Here is a 17,066-nt window from a genome sequence, read left to right as displayed (position 1 = left end):
CTTTGAGGTGTTCATTGTGGCCAAGGCAGTGAAAATTGACCGATGAGCTCTACCAGGAGACCTAGTAGTGACAGTTAACGAGGCACATTTTCTTGCCTCTCTGTTCATGGATAGTCTAGCCCAGGTCTGCCAGCCAGTAAGGATGCCTTAAGCACTGTGCTCGGCATGGTAGAGAGTAGGAAGACGCTTAAGATATGATCTGTGCCTGCCAGGAACTTAAAGTGCATTAAACTGTTAGAGAATGTTTAAGTACTAACTTTGTGACTTTGATTATGATACAGTAGTTCAGACACAGGAAATAGGACTGGGGCTGGTGTACTAGAGGCTTCTTGGAAGAAAAGAAGAGACTTACTGGAGTGAGCTTGGTCTTGAAGGATGGTCAGTATTTAGATGGGAATAGAGGCATTCTAAGGTGGGGCAGGTAAATGTGTAAGTTATTAAGGCAGGAACTAGCAAGAAGGCTTTTGTTGAATTTTAAAGCCAAACTTTTGTTCCTTTTATCTGTTGTGGTCTGTCAGGCTGTTGGTTTTTACTCTGATTTGAGAGCTCCCCCTGCTGCCTTCCCCTCTGTCATGGTTGGCTTTGTTCCTGTTTTGTGCAGCCTACTAAACAAATACTGGAGACGGTGGGATTCTTGTTCTCATACCCAAGTTCTGTTAAAACGTGTAACAACTTGGTCTTTTCACAGATTCTGTTTGCCTTTAGCCTTGTTCAGTGGTGAACTCTGCCCTGTCTTTCCAGAGCCTCTCTTCTCTTCTCTGTACAGTCATTTTCAGTTATTGGTCACATCTCAGTATCTCCACAGTCCCCATTCAGTGTTATCCTTTGCTATGTCCAGGACTTTCTAATGTCCTGTCCTTTCTTCGGTAACTCTTCAAGAGTCTTTGGCCCAGCTTTCCATTCATTCCTCCTTCTCCCATCTGTTTTTACCCTGCTCATTCTTGCTTTTTGTGTTTCTCTGGACTCCTGAGAATTGCAAACAAACCATAACCACTAAATGTGTACTATTTATAGAGCCCCAGGTTGAGGGTTGGGAGAAATATAAGGTTTGATGAAGCACAGTCTCTTCAGGGAGGTTAGAGTCTAGTAGCTGAATAAGACCCCAATACAGGTAGTCATAACGTACAATATTACATGAGTAGTGACCCTGAGTGCATGAGAAAACAAAGATCCAAAGGGCGAAGACTTAACTGACTGAAGGGTTGTGACAAAAACTTCCTGGAATGGGTGGTATTTGAGTTGGATTTTAAATAGGAAGTTTAGTAGATAAAGAGCAAGACAAAGGGCATTCAATAGTATGTGCAAAGTCATGAAAGTTCGGGTATTTGGAAAGGCAAAGAGTTGTCCATTTTTACTGGATTTAGAACAACTGATGTGACATAAGACTGGAAAAGTAGGATGGTACCAGATTATTATAGAGGTCTCTGAATACCAAGCAGAAGATTTTTATGATAGGCAGTAGCGAGCCACTGAAGACTTTTGAGTAGCGAAGTGACTTGAACATATCTAATCTTCTACGGAGCTTTCCCATATTGGGAGATGAACTACATCTGGCCTCGGCCTTCCGCAGATCATAAAAAGAATACTATCTGAAAAGACTTTAGAGAGTATCTAACTTAGCTCCAACAGCACTTTGACTCTAACATCCTTAAAGAGTGGCCATCCAGTCCCATTATTTCATCCTTCTTCCTTCCTTTATACAGAAGCAAATACTAGATGAGGAAGGTAAGAAGGCTGTGAATGGTAGACAGATTATTTCTTACTCTCTTTCCCAGAAACAAATGCGGGGCTGGCCTGCCTGTGGGACTCTAGGCCTCAGGCACGGCAGGACTTGGGGGGAGTTGTTTGGGGATGGGATGGAGCAGTTATCTATCCAATCACCCATGTCTTAATATGTCCTCTCTTTCTAGCCATGGCACTGAAGAGGGGCAACAGATCCTGCAGCAGCCTCTGCTGGACAGATTCAACTTCATCTCCAACTTTCTGCAGAGTAAGCATCTTTCTCATCTAGTTGGGGAAGGAGTTTCATTTTCTTATCCCTTGGGGACCAGGGAGCCAGAAGGTGAGGTCACAGGGGTCCTTGGAGAAAGGAGAAGGCCTGGCCTTTTTTAGAAAAATAAATAGGACAGAGCCAGCTGTGATCCCACAGCCACCTTCAAGACCTGGAAACATCTACACACTGAGAGATGTAGGTGTCATGGCTAAAGAGATCCTTGTGTTTTATGAGTCTGTCTGAGGCAGCGTATCACACCATGCATGGCTTTCTTTCTCTCTCATCCCTGAGGAGGGAGCGGGAAATTAAAGACTGAGGTCTCTCTTTCCTTCCTTGGATATAAAAATTGTATAAACTTTTGAGCATATTGCTTCCACTTTGCCTCCTGAACCTCACTTTCTTCACCTGTAAAAAGTGGGGGATAGCTGCCTTCCTTTTCTTATAAGGTTGTGGGGAAGGTGAATTGGTGCAGATAAGAATTCTGAAAAAGTAAAAACAGTAAGATAACTCCAATTTCTGTAGTGCCTTTAAAGTGCAAGTATTGTAATTCCAGTCTTGTAGCCCAGGAAACTGAGATTCAGAGATATTACCTAACTTGCCCTGGGGTGACAGGCCAATAAGTATCAATGCAGGACATGTGACTCCAGGGCCAGAGCACTTTTCATTATAACACATTGTTTCTACTGATTCAAGTCAATTCAGTTCAACAACTGAATGTATATACTGAATGTTGGCCTTTATTAGGTGACTACTATATGCTTGGTTTAGGAGGTAGTAAAACAGGAACATAACGGTCCCTGCACTCCCTCAGAGTACATGTGTCTCAGGACAGTCTACTAGAGAGACATCCTGTATTTATTTGAAGAGGAGAAGATCACTAGCAACTGGGAGACATCAGAGAAAGTAACCCTCAAGAAGGGCTTGGAAGGAAGCAAAGAATGTGGATGGCAAAGGGCTTTTCTGGCAGAGGAATGGGAGATGGAGTATCACGTTCCAACAGCACCTACTCTTGCTACTTGGCTGGAATGTGACTGGTGTGAATAAGGCCAGGCTGTGGAGGGGCTTCAGTGCCAAGCCAAAGCATTGCTATTTTAGCCTGGTGATGATGAGAAGCCACTGAAGTTTTTTGAAAAGGAGAGGGACAAGGCCATACTTCCATTTTCAGAAGATGATTTGTCAGCTGTGGTGAGAATCATTTGGAATGGAAAGGCTCTAAGCAGAAAGACTAATTAGGAATCTGTTATTGTAGTCCAAAAGAGAGGGAATAATGGCCTTGACTAGGGTGGTGGCTGTGGCCATGGGGAATAGGCGGTGGATGTGAGAGATGAGGCAGTAGAATTGAAAAAGGCTGCAATTGTTTTAAAAAAAAAGCAGATTTGGGGAGACGATGAATAGTTCTGTTTTGGACACATTAACATTTCAGCTGTTAATGGGATCTCCATTAGGAGTTATCTAGCTGGCAGTTGAAAATTAAAGACTAGAGTTGAGAAAAGACATTGAAGCAGGCTATGTGGATTAGGAAGTCATCTGTTTAGAGAGATCATTGAACCTATGAGAACTGCCATGATAATTTAGAAGGAGAATACAGAAGGGAAGAATGCCCAGGTTCTTAGGAGGCATCCACTCTACAATGATGGGAAATGGATGATGGTCTGGTGAAGGAGAGCATGAAAAATCAATCCAGAAAGTAGGAGAAAAACCAGAAGAGAACATTACCAAAAAATCAAAGGGAAGAGAAAGTATACAAGATGAGAGAAGGTAGTTGACGGTGTCAAGCTGCAAAGAGGTCAAGAATAGGATGGGGATTGAGAAAAGGCTGTTTTTTGGTAACCTTGAAGAGAAAGCAGTCCCATTTTGCAATCAGAAGTCAGACTGGAGAATTAACTGGAGAATTGAATGGATGGTAAATGCTAGCTATTGATAAGGAAATGGAAATAAAGGCGGGAAGTGTAGGTATTGACCTCAAGGATTTGAGCAGTGAAAGGGAAAGGAGATATAGGATTGTAGCTTTAGAGGGCAGAGTAGGCTCAAATGATTTTTTTAAAGAATGGTAGACTTCTGTATGTTTATCTGTAGCATGAACAGAGCCATTAGATAGGCAAAGGTTCAAAATAGAGAAAAAGGAAATAATTGGTGGAGCGAGCTCCTGGAAGAGGTAGGAAGGGATAGAATCAAGGGCATGGGAGAAGAGGTCAGCCTCAACAAAGAGCAAGACTGTCTGTCCTCAGACACGTGGAATAAAAGGAGAAAGATGGATGATAATGTAAAGGAGTTTTGAGGTATGGAGCTAAGGTCTTAGGGTCTCTCTCGAATTCTGAGCAGATAAGAATTCATAATCTGTTATGTTATAACCTTATAATCTGTCTCTTTTATAGATTGCTTTTACAGCAGTAAGGAATGACTAAGTAGGACTATTGCAGGCCAAAGTAGACACTATCCCCAAGCCAGTTGTCTTCCGTAGCTAACCTACAGCCTCAAGCGGGGAAGATCTGTGTTGTGGGAGAGACATAGGTGTCACTGGATCTCTGATTACCAATCTGTCAGTCAATGAGTATCAGGGATACCATACTCATAATCAATAAAAAAACAAAGGTCAGGCAGAGTAGGCAGTTACCTGAGATACAACATGCTCACGTGTTGGACAGGGGTAGGACAGAGAGGAACACTTTGAGATACTACTTTTTATTAAATATAAAATTGAACACTGGTCTAGGGGTCAGAAGACCTAGGATCAAGCTGTTATTACAAATGCACATGCTTTTAATTTTATTCTCTGTAACTTGAAGATGTTGATTTTTTTTTCCACTGCAAATGCATTGCAGTAATGACTCAAAACTTCTGACAGAGCATAACACCCAGGGGGCAAAATTTACGTTATCTCCCAAAGGTGTAGACGTTTACCTCGATTCTGGCTGGCGTATTCCTTAGGCAGGGTTTAGGGTATACTCACTCATGCCTTTTTCCTGCTTTTTTGTCATTGTAGAGAACCGCAAACATCAGAGCTCCTCAGAGAGCCTAGTGTCTGTGCAGAAGCTAGAAGATGGGGAGGAGCTGGAGTTGGCCAAGGTGACTAGTGGTGCATACACCTGGGTGGGGGGGTGAAGCAAGATAGGGCCTCTTAGGCCTTTAGTCCCTATGTAGAGATGTTGTGGGCACTGTGTTCTTAAAAATAAGCAAAGCATACATGTCTACCTGCCTTGGCTGGTTTAGACATTCAGCTGCTCAAGGAAGGAGGGGAAAGAAAGTTTGGAGTAGACACAGCTTCATTTGTCTTTCCACAAAATTGGTGGAGACTCCTTTCAGCTCAGAGATTGTATTAACTTGTCCCTGTGTTGGGGCATCTGAGGAACAGGAGATAGTAAGGAGCCAGCAGGTGGACCTTATTTGAGAATTTGAGAATTAGGGCAGTCACCTTCCAGTTTTAATTTAGGTCTACTTATCTCCATCTAGGCTCGCAACTTCTTTTGCTTTTCTTCTGGAAGGTAGAGATAAGCATGTGTGCTAGGTGGGGCAGCAATGCTTAATTAAATTGTTTTATGCAGCATGCCTCAGACCTTTCCTCACAGCCCTTGACCTGAAATTATCTGGACATGTGATGAATGCTAACGCAGGTACTCAATCAGTGTTTGTTGACTCACGAGTTCCCTCTTGGTCCATCACATGGGCTAGGGGATATGGAACGAGACTCTTAGCCTCAAGGTCCCTATATATTAGTTCCAGTAAGGCAGGCAGATACGCGGATAGTACCTTGGGTGTTGGTGTGTAGTTATAGTATATAAATGGATATATAGACCCAAGTTGGGAACATTGGGAAAGGGTGACTGAGAACTTGTCTTCATAACTAATTCTAGGTGATCATGTTACTCTTATACCATTCCACCATGAGTTCCAAAAGTCTGAGGGACTGGAACCAATTTGACTACAAAATCCAGGTAAGCCCTTGCTTCTCCACCCTCTATACTGGCGTGATACTTGGAGCCCTTGGCTTCATCGTTAGCTCTCCCCATTTTTTAATCTGAATCTTCTCTCCTGGAGGATGGGGTAATGAAACTATGACCTCTTCCTTCCATTCTTCTCTTGCTCTGGGGCAGTTATTTTCATTCCTTTCTTCTGTGCTGTTGGCCCTCTGGCCTCATTTCATGGTGGAGTGAATGGACATGGTTCCCAGAACAGGTTTCTCACGTGGCCCGTTATGGTGCCACCCTAACCTTCTAGTCTTACCTTTCTATTATTCCCCCACAAACCTTCTGCTCAGCTGAATTGGTCTACTTTCTATCCCTCTAAATGCACAATGCTCCCTGTCCTCAGTGCGATTGTTTATGTTTTTTCCTGTGCCTGGGATGGCCTCCGTCCTGCTCTGCCTGTTGAATTCCTGCCTATCTGTCCTTTATATCCCAATTAAAATGCCTTCTCTGGTTCTCACCCCCACCTCCTACTTGGCAGCTACTTGTACCCTGGAATCTCACACACAGCTCTTTTTCTTTCTTTTTTTTGTTAGAGAAAAGCAAAAGAAGTTCAAAGAAACCTTAATTTTTTTATTCCTGAATTCCTTTGAAGAAGTGAACGAATGAGAAAATATAAAAAAATGCTTACTATGTGCCAAGCACTGTGCTAAGACACTGGGGAAACAAATAAAAAAGCTAAGATGGTCCTTACCCTAAAGGAGCTTTAATTCTAAAGAAGGGGCAACATACATAGGCAAGTGGTAGCCAGAAAGGAGCACTTTGGTCCTGAAAGTTAAAGAGATGGTGAGTGGAACCCTGGGGGAGTCAACTGACTCACCCCATCCAGGAGCAGTAACATAGTTTAGTATATCATGGTTCATTACCTGTAGGGGAGAGAAAGAAGGTGTACATGCTCACCATGCCCATGAAAGAAGAGGATAAAGCACAGGCTTGAGAGTGAAGTGAAGCATGACTGGCACTTCCCTGAAGTCATTGTACTGGAGAGGAATCCAGTCAGAAAGAGTAAATTGCCTGACGTTTGTAGTGAACTGAGTCGCAGGCTACCTCTTACTGTCTTCAGCAGGGAAATGTGGAAAGGAAAGAAATTAGGGTAGCCACAGTCCTTATTCGTATTCCCCACACCCTGGGCATATATTCTCCTCCTGTTCCATCTCTGTCTCTTTCCCAGGCGGAGTTGGCTGCCATCCTTAAATTTGTGCTGGATCATGAAGACGGGCTGAGTCTGAATGACAGCTTAAAGAGTTTCCTACAGAAAGGTGAGCAGGCTTTGATCTGCAGGCCTGAGGGGGGTCCAGAGCTTGCCAGGGGCACAAACAAGGATCTCTTCAGTCTGCATTTCTGCTGTGTCCTCAGAGTATTAGAGAGATATCCATGCAATTCACACTGCTTCCCAGTCCCTAAGGCTCTTTTGCTTCTTTGTCTCAGCAGCAGTTTAGCTCGTTTTCAGATGATTGTTTTATCCATTGAAGTATGTTGCTAATAACCAGTTCATTACCTCCATTAGTCCTGCCCTAGGAGTTACCCTAATGCCCCTTTTCAGTCAGTTCACATCTTGGCTAAGAAACTGAGACCAATCACTGCCCTTGAATTGGCTTAAAGATTCTAGTCTCCCTGATGGCAGAACCCCAAATTGTTCTCTGTGTTTTGTGTTTGGTGAATTGATTAATGTTGTCTTTGCTGGGCCACAAACAGGCTGTTCCTTTGAACCAACCTAGCCTTTCATTAACTTTTGTTTGTTTCCTCCCCACTCAGCTCCTCTCCCTTCCAGTAGTCCCAGCACCAGCTCTGAAGAGCTTTCCCCAGTGCCTCCCCAACAAGCCAAGAAGGAAGTTCGATTCTTGGAACTGCAGAAGATTGGCTCCTCATCAGGCCTAAACAAGTGAGTCCTGGGGCATGTTCTTTTCACCTCTAACCCTGGCATCTTTGCAGCCCAGAAGTTGAGCCATTAACTGGCTCAAGAATTCTCTTCTTTTGACTATAACGGAACATTTTGGGGCTCAGGGGACAGTGTAATGTAATCTTCTTTACTTAATTCCACCTGGGGAAGTGAGTGCAGAGGTATATTGGGCAAAAACTGAATGGTTGAGGGAATGAATGAATGGATGACCATAAATAAACTCTTCTTTCCTAGAAATTTAACTGATTTATATCAGTCTTCTTCCTCCTTATAAAACTTAAATTACAGGGCAGCTAGGTGGCGCAGTGTGGATAGAGCTCTGGCCTTGGAGTCAGGAGGACCTGAGTTCAAATTTAGCCTCTGGCACTTGACACTTACTAGCTGTGTGACCCTGGGCAAGTCACTTAACCCCATTGCCTGACCAAAAAAAAAAAAACAAACCCAAAAACCTACGTTGAAGTCTTCTTTACATTCTGTAAAGAAAATGAAAACCAGAAAATGAGATTTGCCTCAGGGTCATTCCTAAGAACAGAACCTAGGTGCCCAGAGTCTTGTCCTGGCATTTGGTGTGCTTGATCTCTGCCTTTCCTAAGATGTGGGTGGCTTCTCCAGCCTTGACATCTGATGTTCTGATTTGGGGTTCCTGGGATATCTTCCTCAGCTTCTTGTCAGGGTCTCCTGCTTCTCCAATGGGTGATATCCTTCAGACCCCCCAGTTCCAAATGAGACGATTGAAGAAACAGCTGGCAGATGAACGGGCCAGCCGTGATGAGTTGGAGCTGGAGTTAGCCAAAAGCTGCCAGCTCCTGGCTGAGAAGGGTGAGTAGCTAGGCCAGCAGATACCAGCCTGCCATCTCCTCCCCTCACGAAGGGCTGCTACATTGGGTCACTTCCCCGAGGGAGTACTGGGCTTACCTGGGAAATGTCCCGTCAGCGTCCTCTTCATCTCTCCCCACAATCAGGCCATCTCCTCCCCTCGGCTGTCCCCAGCTCTCTGGGTTCGTGCAGAGAAGAGGGCAGGTGAGCCATGGGGCTTTGACTTTTTTGGAGGTCGGTCCTGTGACTTTGGCTTTCTAGTCTCTACCAGATTGTGGGAAGGAAGTAGCCCAGTTAAGAGAGTGGTGAGGTTGGTTTCCTGGGAGGGCCCCTCTTCCTGCCCTTTCTCCTTATCCATCATTTCCCTGTCTTCAGTTGGACCTTAGACTAAATACCCTCTTGCCACTCCCACTGCTACCCATCCCCTAACACACACCCTCCCATGCTGTGTTAAAAACTGCTGCATTTGGGTTCCTGCGTCTGAGCATCTCTTCTTACCTCCTCCAATTCTGGCAGACACACAGATCTCCATGATGCAGCAGCGTATTGATCGCTTGGCTCTCCTAAATGAGAAGCAGGCCACAGGATCCATGGAGTCTAAAGAGCTGGAAGAATTGCGTGGCAAGAATGAGAGGTAATCTCTTTCCCTTAACTCCCTCCAGCCACATCCAGCTCACTCTGGGCCACAGTCTGGCAATCAGGGGTGGGAAATGAGCTCTCCTCTTACTGTTCTCCTTTTCTTCCAGTCTGAGCATACGATTACATGAAGCCTTGAAACAGTGCCAGGACTTGAAGACTGAGAAAGGCCAGATGGAACGCAAGATTGACCAGCTATCTGAGGAGAATGGGGACCTTTCTTTCAAGGTGTGTGGCTTTAGGTGTTGTACCATGTTAATGGGATATCATGACTTTGCGTGAGGCAGCTGGCTGTGATGCTCCTGCAGCAGGATAAGGTGGGTCACAAGGTAGCCTATGTCTCTCCAGTGAAATACTCTGGCCTTGCCTGTTCCCATTTCCTGTGGTTGGTTGTTACTTAGGTTCTAGAAAGTGTCATCAAATTCTGATCTGTAGGGACAGCTAGGTGGTGCAATGGATAGAGCATTGGCCCTGGAGTCAGGAGGATCTGAGTTCAAATGTGACCTCAGACACTTGACACTAACTAGCTGTGTGACCCTGGGCAAGTCACTTACCCCTCTCCAAAACAAACAAACAAATTCTGATCTATAGGAACTGAATCAGGGATGTGATTGGTGGTAGCTGCTTATCTCCTTTTCTTGGAGTGTGAGAGTGTTCTGTTCCGGGGTAGGGGAGTGGTGTGGTGTCAGGCTAGGAAGAGAATTGGCTAGTCTAGGTCTTAGGAGATTTAGAAAATTCTTTTTGTCTATCTGTCTTAGCTTCGAGATTTTGCCAGCCATCTGCTACAGCTGCAGGAGGCTCTCAATGATCAGACAGAAGAACATAACAGTTCCACAAAGGAATGGAGGGAGAAACAAGCCCACCTGGAGACAGAACTCAGCACCACCCTGCAAGACAAGGTGATACCACCAAAGTAACAGCACTTCCCTGAGAAATGGAAGACGGAGAACTTTGCCCACGATCTTTCCCAGGCACCTGACGAGGAGCCGGCACATTCCCAGTTGAATCTGCCAGTTTTCCTCTGCCGGGCCTTTAATTTTTCTTTTAGTTTTAAGCAAGGATGAGAATGATTCCATTGTGTGATCCAGAAAGAATAAAGGACCTGAGGTTATTGAGCTTTTTTCATGCAGAAGTCACGGAGGAGGAGGGCAGTATTCTAGAGTAACAAAGCCCTTAGTGTAGTAGTTGGCTGGGCTGACCCTAGCTCCAGCTCTCTAAGGATGTTTCTTCCCAGGTTTATCAGCTGAATTTTGTTACCAGGTCTGTCATATAAGCAGGTTTGCATGATTGATCTTTGACTATTCAGGTATGAGGCGAAGGGACCTGAGAGTCTCAGGGAACTCTTCTGTGGCTCCTGACTACTCTTTGCTCATTCTGGTATCTTGTTTCTTTCCTAGAAATGCCTAGAAGAGAAGAATGAAATCCTCCAGGGAAAAATTTCACAGTTGGAAGAGCAGCTGGCACAGGTTGGGAAGAATCCATCCCAAGAGAAGGGAGAGGTGTTGGGCGACATCTTGCAGGTAGAGAGATGGTTGCTGATGAGGCATCAAGACAAGACCCTGTATTCCAGGCTCATCCCTTCAACTCTGAGGTCTTCGCAGTGTGCTTGGGATTGAAGTGGAGGCAGTTCCGTTGTCTGTTTCTCTAGTACCCAGAAGGGGAGCCTGGAGATGGACACTCACAACCCTAAAAGCTACAGTTTTACTGCTTTTGTTAATGGTTTCCTCTCCACGTGTTCTTATAAACTACCTGTACAAAAGAGGTTCTGAGAAGATCACATGGAGAGGTGGTGTGATATAGAAAAAGCACTGGGCTTGGGTTCAGGAAACCCACCTGAAGGGAGATCATAGATCTGCAGTTCACTTGCTGTGAAATCTTGGGTGAATTGGTTCATTTTTCTTAGTCTGCTTTTCCCATGTTTCAAAGACCCACCCCCTATAATCTCTGCTGAGGTGGGAGGATCCCTTGAATTTGAGTGCTCTTAGCTGCTTATCTTCATCGAGTTCTTCTTTAATTTGGTGGCCCCTGTGGAATTGGGGGAGTGGGGAGGGCCGTGGGAAACCAGGCTGCGTAAAGGAGGGGCAGACCAGGCCAGGCTGGAGATGGAGCAGATCAAAGTTCCCTGTGCCAGTCAGAGTGAGCTCACGCTCACAAACAGTGCCTGAAACTTCCAGCGTGGTGAGACTGGGAGACTCGGGTTCTTTGTTTATTTGCTTTTAACCAAGCACAAGCGGTCGAGAGTAATAAGATATCACCCGTTTTCCTTCCTTTCCAACCCTCTGGGCTGCAAGCACATGGCCAGCACCTAACGTGTGTCTCTTCTTCTTGCTAGCTGGAAGCCCTGAAACAAGAGGTGGCCAACCTTGCCGCCAAGGAGGCTGAGCTTCGAGGCACGGTAAAGCAGCTGCAGAGTGAGCGGAATCAGCGGGAGGCAGAGCTGCAAGCTGAGCAGCGCCGATTCAAGGAGGAGAAGCAGCAGCTGGAGCAGAAGGCTCAGGCCCAGGAGGCCCAGCTGACCATCCAAGTGGCCACTCTCTGTAGCACCCTTCAGCAGCGGGACCGTGAGGTGGCTGACCTGAAGCAGCAGGCTGAAAAGGAGCGAGCGCGGCTGACGGAGACCCTTCAACAGCAAGAGCTGGCATCCCAAGGCCTCCAGCAGCAGGTGGAGCACCTGAGCAGCAAGCTGAGACAGGAGGAGGGGAAGCTGCAGGAATTGGTCCGGGATTGGGAGGTGACCAGCCAGACCAAGGACCAGCAGCTAGCAGCAGCTGCGGAGGAGTGCCAGGAGGCCCAGCGGGAAAAGGGGGCAGCCCTGAAACAACTGGAAGAGCTGGCGAGAGAGAAAGCCATGGAGCTGGGAGCTCTGCAGCAGCAGCTCCAAGCTGCCGAGGAAGCCTGTACCAGTGCCCAGACGTGTGCCACAGAGGCTGAGCAGGAGAAGACTGTGATGAGGCAGAAGGTAGAGGAACTTGGTGCTCGTGTAGTTGACCTGACAACCTGGCAAGAAGAGCATAAAGCAGAGGCTAAATCAGCGGAAAACCTTCGAACTCAGGTCCAGGAACTGGAGAGCCAGCTAAAGGCTGAACAACAGAAAGTGGCAGAGAGAGAAGGGCTAGCTCAGGAGAATGCGCAGCTCCAGGAGCGACTGCTTTCCTTAGAAGAATCAGTGCAGAACACTAAGGGCATTCTTGAAGATGAGAAGCGACGTGCTGCAGAAGCCCTGGAGGGGCAGCTGCAGCGCATTTCAGAGCTGGAGGCAGAGACACAGAGCCTGGTGCAACAGCGAGAAAAAGATCAGCGGCACCTGGAGGAAGTGAAGGCTGGGCGGCAAGGTCTGGAGGCTCAGCTTCAGAAGCTTGGGGAAGGGCACCAGGCCAAAGTAGAGGCCTTGCAGCAGGAGCTGGAAAAGGTGGCAGCTACCCAGCAAGAGGCAGAGGGAGAATGCAAGCAGCTGGCTGCGGAGGCAGCCTCCTGGCGCGCTCGTTTTGAGGAGAGCCAGAAGGAGGGGGCGCAGCGGGGCGCCCAACACAGGGAGCAGCTGAAGGCTCTGAATGAAGAGGGCGAGAGAGTACAGCGGCAGCTGCAGGTGGCCAACGAGAGAGTGGCGGCGCTGGAGGCGCTCAAGGAGCGCCGGGATACCAAGCAACAAGAAGAACATGCCCAGCTTAAGGCTGACCTGTCAGGCGCCCTCCAGCGACTCCAGGAGAAGGAGGAGCAGGCTAACAGTCTGGCTGATGGCCTGTCCAGGCTACAAGAGGAGGTGGCCCAGCTCAAGGCCGCAGCCAGGAAGACAGATGAGGACAAGGAAGCCTCTTTACAGAGGCTGGCCGAAGAGCGGCGGCGGGTGGGAGAGCTCGAGGCTGCGGCACAGCGGCTGGAGGAGCAGCAGGGCCAGGAGCTAAGCAGGGCCAGGGCAGCCCTGCGGGCCAAGGAGCAGGAAGCAGAGCGGCTAGCGAGGGAGCTAGAACAAGCACACGGCGCTCTGGCTGAGAGCCGCGAGTGCCAGGAGGAAGAGCGTGCCCAGCAGGAGCGGGAAGTGGCACGCGTGGGGGAGGAGCGAGACCAGGCCAAGGCAGACCTGACTGCTGAGAAGGCGGCCAAGGCAGAGCTGGAAAGGCGGCTGCAGAGCTCCCTGACCGAGCAGCAGGTGGAGTTTGCTGCCCTGCAGGAAGCCTTGGCCCAGGCCCTGGAGGGAGCCGAAGGGAAGGAACAGCAGCTCAGAGAGCTACAGAAACAAGAAGCTGCCCTGCAGGTAGAACGGGCAGAACTGCAGACGACCGTCAAGGGGTTGAGAGAGCAGCTGGCCAAGGCGGAGGAGATGGCTTCCCAGGCAGGCACCCCCGGAGCCATGGAGTCAGGCACCCACGAGCTGGAGGCTCTGCGCGCTCAGCTGGGCACGTTGCAGCAGCAGTGTCGGGAGCAGGAGGAGAAGATCTCCGAGCTGGAACGCCGCCTCGAGGCCTCTCGGATGTCCCAGGCCAGTCAGGAAGGCACCACCGCCACTCTTCAGGCCCAGCTGGAGGAGAGTGCCCGAGAGTTGGCTGCCCTCCGAGCTGCCGCCCAGGAACGGAACAAGGCTGAAGAGGAGTGGAAAGCCCAAGTGGCCCGCACCCAGCAGGAGGCGGAGAGGAATAACAGCTTTATTCGCAGCCTGGAGGAGGAGGTGTCCATCCTGAACCTCCAGGTCCTAGAGAAAGAGGGTGAGAGCAAAGAGCTGAAGAGGCTGGTGCTGGCCGAGTCAGAAAAGAGCCAGAAGCTGGAAGAGCGCTTGCGCCTGCTGCAGGCAGAGACAGCTAGTGCCAGCACGCAGGCAGCGGAGCGCAGCGCGGCGCTGAGCTCCGAGGTGCAGGCGCTCGGGGAAGAAGCCGAGAAGCAGCGAGCGGCTGCAGACAGTCTCCGGAGGGAGCTGGCTTCCCAGGCTGAGCGGGCTGAGGGCCTCAGCCAGGAGCTGAAGGCGTGGCGGGAAAGGCTCTCCCAGAAAGAGCAGTCCTTGTCCTCGATGCAGCGGGAGCTCACCGCTGCCCAGAACCTGGTTGGGGAGCTGCTGCCTGTCAAGCACCTCTGCCAGCAGTTAGAGGCCGAGCAGAGTTCCCTGCAGAGCCGTCACCGCGAGGAGCTCGAACAGGGTGAGAAAGCCGCGGCAGCGCTGCAGGCGGAGCTTCTTCGGGCCCGCCGCGAGCTCGGAGAGCTCTCCACGCTGCGACAGAAAGTGGCAGAGCAAGAGCGGGCAGCCCTTCAGCTGCGGGCGGAGAACACCGGCTACATTGATCAGCTGAGTGCACTCCAGCAGGCCCATAGCCAGCTTGCCAAAGAGAACCGGGACTTGGGGGAGCGGGCCAGCCATGGGCGGCAGCAGCTAGAGGCTGAGCTCAGGAGAGCCCAAGAACTTGAGGCGATACGGGCCAAGGCAGAAGCCCAGGCCGCCCAGAGCCGAGAGGAGGCTGTGAACACAGCCCGGCAGCTGGAGACCATGACAGCTAAGTATGAGGGCGCCAAGGGCAAGGTCCTGGAAGAGAGGCAGAGGTTCCAAGAAGAGCGGCAGAAACTTACTGCCCAGGTAAGGTGCCCAGCCCCAGTGTTGAAGCAGAGGAGGAGGGACCTAGGCACCCCAGGATAACCCCTCATAGTCCACAGTTTAAGATTCGAATCCCCAGGCCCAGTTTTGCTCTGCTCCTACTGTTTCTTGTCTTGGGTTATTGAGAAAGTTGGCTACTACCTCTTCATTCCCTGGGTAGGCTAGAAAATGCTGATAGAACCTGGAGGACCACGATCCCCTTATCATGGCGTAGCCCCAGGACTCTTCTTTCCCTTGGCAAGTCTTGAGGTGTTGTCAGCCTTTTTTTTTTTCCTATGATGGGTCTGATAACAGTGAGAAAGATTTGTGGTGAAGTCATTGGCCTGTTCCACAGGAGCAAACCTGTGTTTTAGGTGCACATTGTGGTCTGGATGCTAGCTGAGCAAATGAAGGTAGACACTTGGCTGAGCCGAAAAGATGTATTCCTCCTACCCCCATCAGGAAACAGTGTCCTAGGATCAGCAGGAGATCTCCCTATCTTTCCCCTTACCTAACCCTTGGGTGCCCACCCCAGATCCCCAGCTCTGAACCCCAGTTCTGAACCCCAGTTGAGGTAAGCCTTGTAGCAGGACCATACCTTCCTCTCTGTCCTTATCCCTAATCTCACTGTCTCCATTGCTCCCTCCTACTTACACAGGTGGAGCAACTAGAGGTATTTCAGAGAGAACAGACTAAGCAGGTAATGCCCAGGGTTCCCACTAAACACTGGCTGCTTAAGCAGTGACAATGCATGACCCTGGCTGCAGCTTGCCGTCATCATCTCCTGCTGGGAGCTGTTTACTGCTGTGGGGCCTCCCCCCTCTCTCCACTGGGGTGGGGGACAGGGATGGGGTGTGCAAGTGAATTGAGGCCCAGGTGCTAGGCTGCCGTGGAGTATGCTGGGCCTTCCCCACAGGGAGACAGGGCCCATGCCTTGACCTCGTCCCCCAGTTCTTTCTGCAGGTTTCCTCAGTGGACCTCTTCCACCTGCCATGCTCTCTATCATATTAGGTCAGTGGGGTAGGAATGAGACACACATTGCAGTGCTAGCTTCATACTTTACCCGTTTTGGTTGTGTTCTCTCCAAGCTGTGCTCCAGAGAGACAACCCTTTTAACCTCCCTTAAGGTGCCTTCTGCAGCCTGGCTCTTTTGTTCTTCAGTGAAGTCTGCCTCCCATTGCCCTCTGTCCCAACCCTTCTGATCTTGTTCCCTGAGCTGGCTGATTGCAAAAGTGAAAGCTAGTGGAATTTTGGGGTTTAGCCTTTAAGTACCATCCTCCTGGTAACTCTGATACTACTCACAGAGTTCCAGGCACAAGCCCTTCCCTCTAGTGGAAAGGAGAGGAGAGGTCTTCACAACCTGCTCTTCCCAAAGGTCTATCAAAGGAGCAGAAATAAGCAGGAAAGAGACCCAAGCAAGGAATACCTTCCACCCTTTGTAGCCCTTCCTACTTCCCCCCCCCACCACCACCACCTGTGAGTATGGCTACTTCTGCAGAGCGTTGTGATAGGAGTAACCTGGGACAAGACTTTGGATGGGGACACAAGGAGTAGGAAAAGACCGTGTAGGTCAAATTTGTTAAAAGCATTGGCTTTTTTACATACTTGGGGTAAAGTTGGACCCATAGACGTCCATTATAGCACCAGCCAGAGAGGCCCCATGGTCAGGGCAGATTAGGCTTCCTCTCTCTCTCTCTCAGAGAGGTACCATAGTTTGTCATAAGCCATCACCACTTCCTGTTGGAAACAGCTCAGAGAAGAGACCACTCCCATGTGCTGAAGTTAACCTATCAGTGCCCTTCCCAAGTCAACAGCCAGGCCAACAAAGAGGATGCCTACCCCTTCCTCCTGCCATGGACCCCATAGACAGTTGACTCTTTGGACATCAAAGAGTTGACAATGGAGACACCTCCTTATTCCCACTACATAACCTGAGTTGGTGACTTTGTTTCCCTTCCTGTCTCTTGGTGGGATCTGGGTATGCTGGTAACTTGTAGTGCTTCCTAGGTGCTCACTCACCCTTCCATCCAGCACTCCCTCTGTCCCTATCCCCAGTGCTAACCACAGCACCTTAAGCTACTAATGCCCCTGGCAACTTGCCTGGCTGTTTGTGAAGTGGGAATCAGAGAGAACAGCTAGGTTGGGAGAAGAAGCTTAGAAACTGGTTGGTGCTTCTAAAAAGCTGATAAGCTTTGTCTTTGCTAC

General features: G+C 49.0%; 1 protein-coding gene across 5 annotated transcripts in view; it reads left to right on the top strand.

The window, feature by feature from the left end:
- The window catches only part of NUMA1 (nuclear mitotic apparatus protein 1), a 101,544-nt gene that overhangs the window by 72,744 nt on the left and 11,734 nt on the right, over positions 1–17,066 (top strand). For 2 of the 5 annotated variants that reach the window (XM_027866282.1, XM_027866281.1), the window contains exons 4-15: positions 1,911–1,990; positions 4,977–5,059; positions 5,845–5,925; positions 7,127–7,214; positions 7,711–7,837; positions 8,517–8,674; positions 9,188–9,305; positions 9,418–9,535; positions 10,066–10,206; positions 10,705–10,827; positions 11,640–14,864; positions 15,520–15,561. In XM_027866282.1, coding sequence (XP_027722083.1) covers positions 1,911–1,990; positions 4,977–5,059; positions 5,845–5,925; positions 7,127–7,214; positions 7,711–7,837; positions 8,517–8,674; positions 9,188–9,305; positions 9,418–9,535; positions 10,066–10,206; positions 10,705–10,827; positions 11,640–14,864; positions 15,520–15,561 — 4,384 coding nt within the window. The remainder of the gene's footprint in view (positions 1–1,910; positions 1,991–4,976; positions 5,060–5,844; positions 5,926–7,126; positions 7,215–7,710; positions 7,838–8,516; positions 8,675–9,187; positions 9,306–9,417; positions 9,536–10,065; positions 10,207–10,704; positions 10,828–11,639; positions 14,865–15,519; positions 15,562–17,066) is intronic. The other 3 variants (XM_027866284.1, XM_027866285.1, XM_027866283.1) reach the window with 3 other exon arrangements.

This window comes from Vombatus ursinus, unplaced genomic scaffold (assembly GCF_900497805.2).
Source record: "Vombatus ursinus unplaced genomic scaffold, bare-nosed wombat genome assembly UNPS02014780.1, whole genome shotgun sequence".
Lineage (NCBI taxonomy): Eukaryota > Metazoa > Chordata > Mammalia > Diprotodontia > Vombatidae > Vombatus > Vombatus ursinus.
This window is presented reverse-complemented; position numbering and strand designations above follow the sequence as displayed.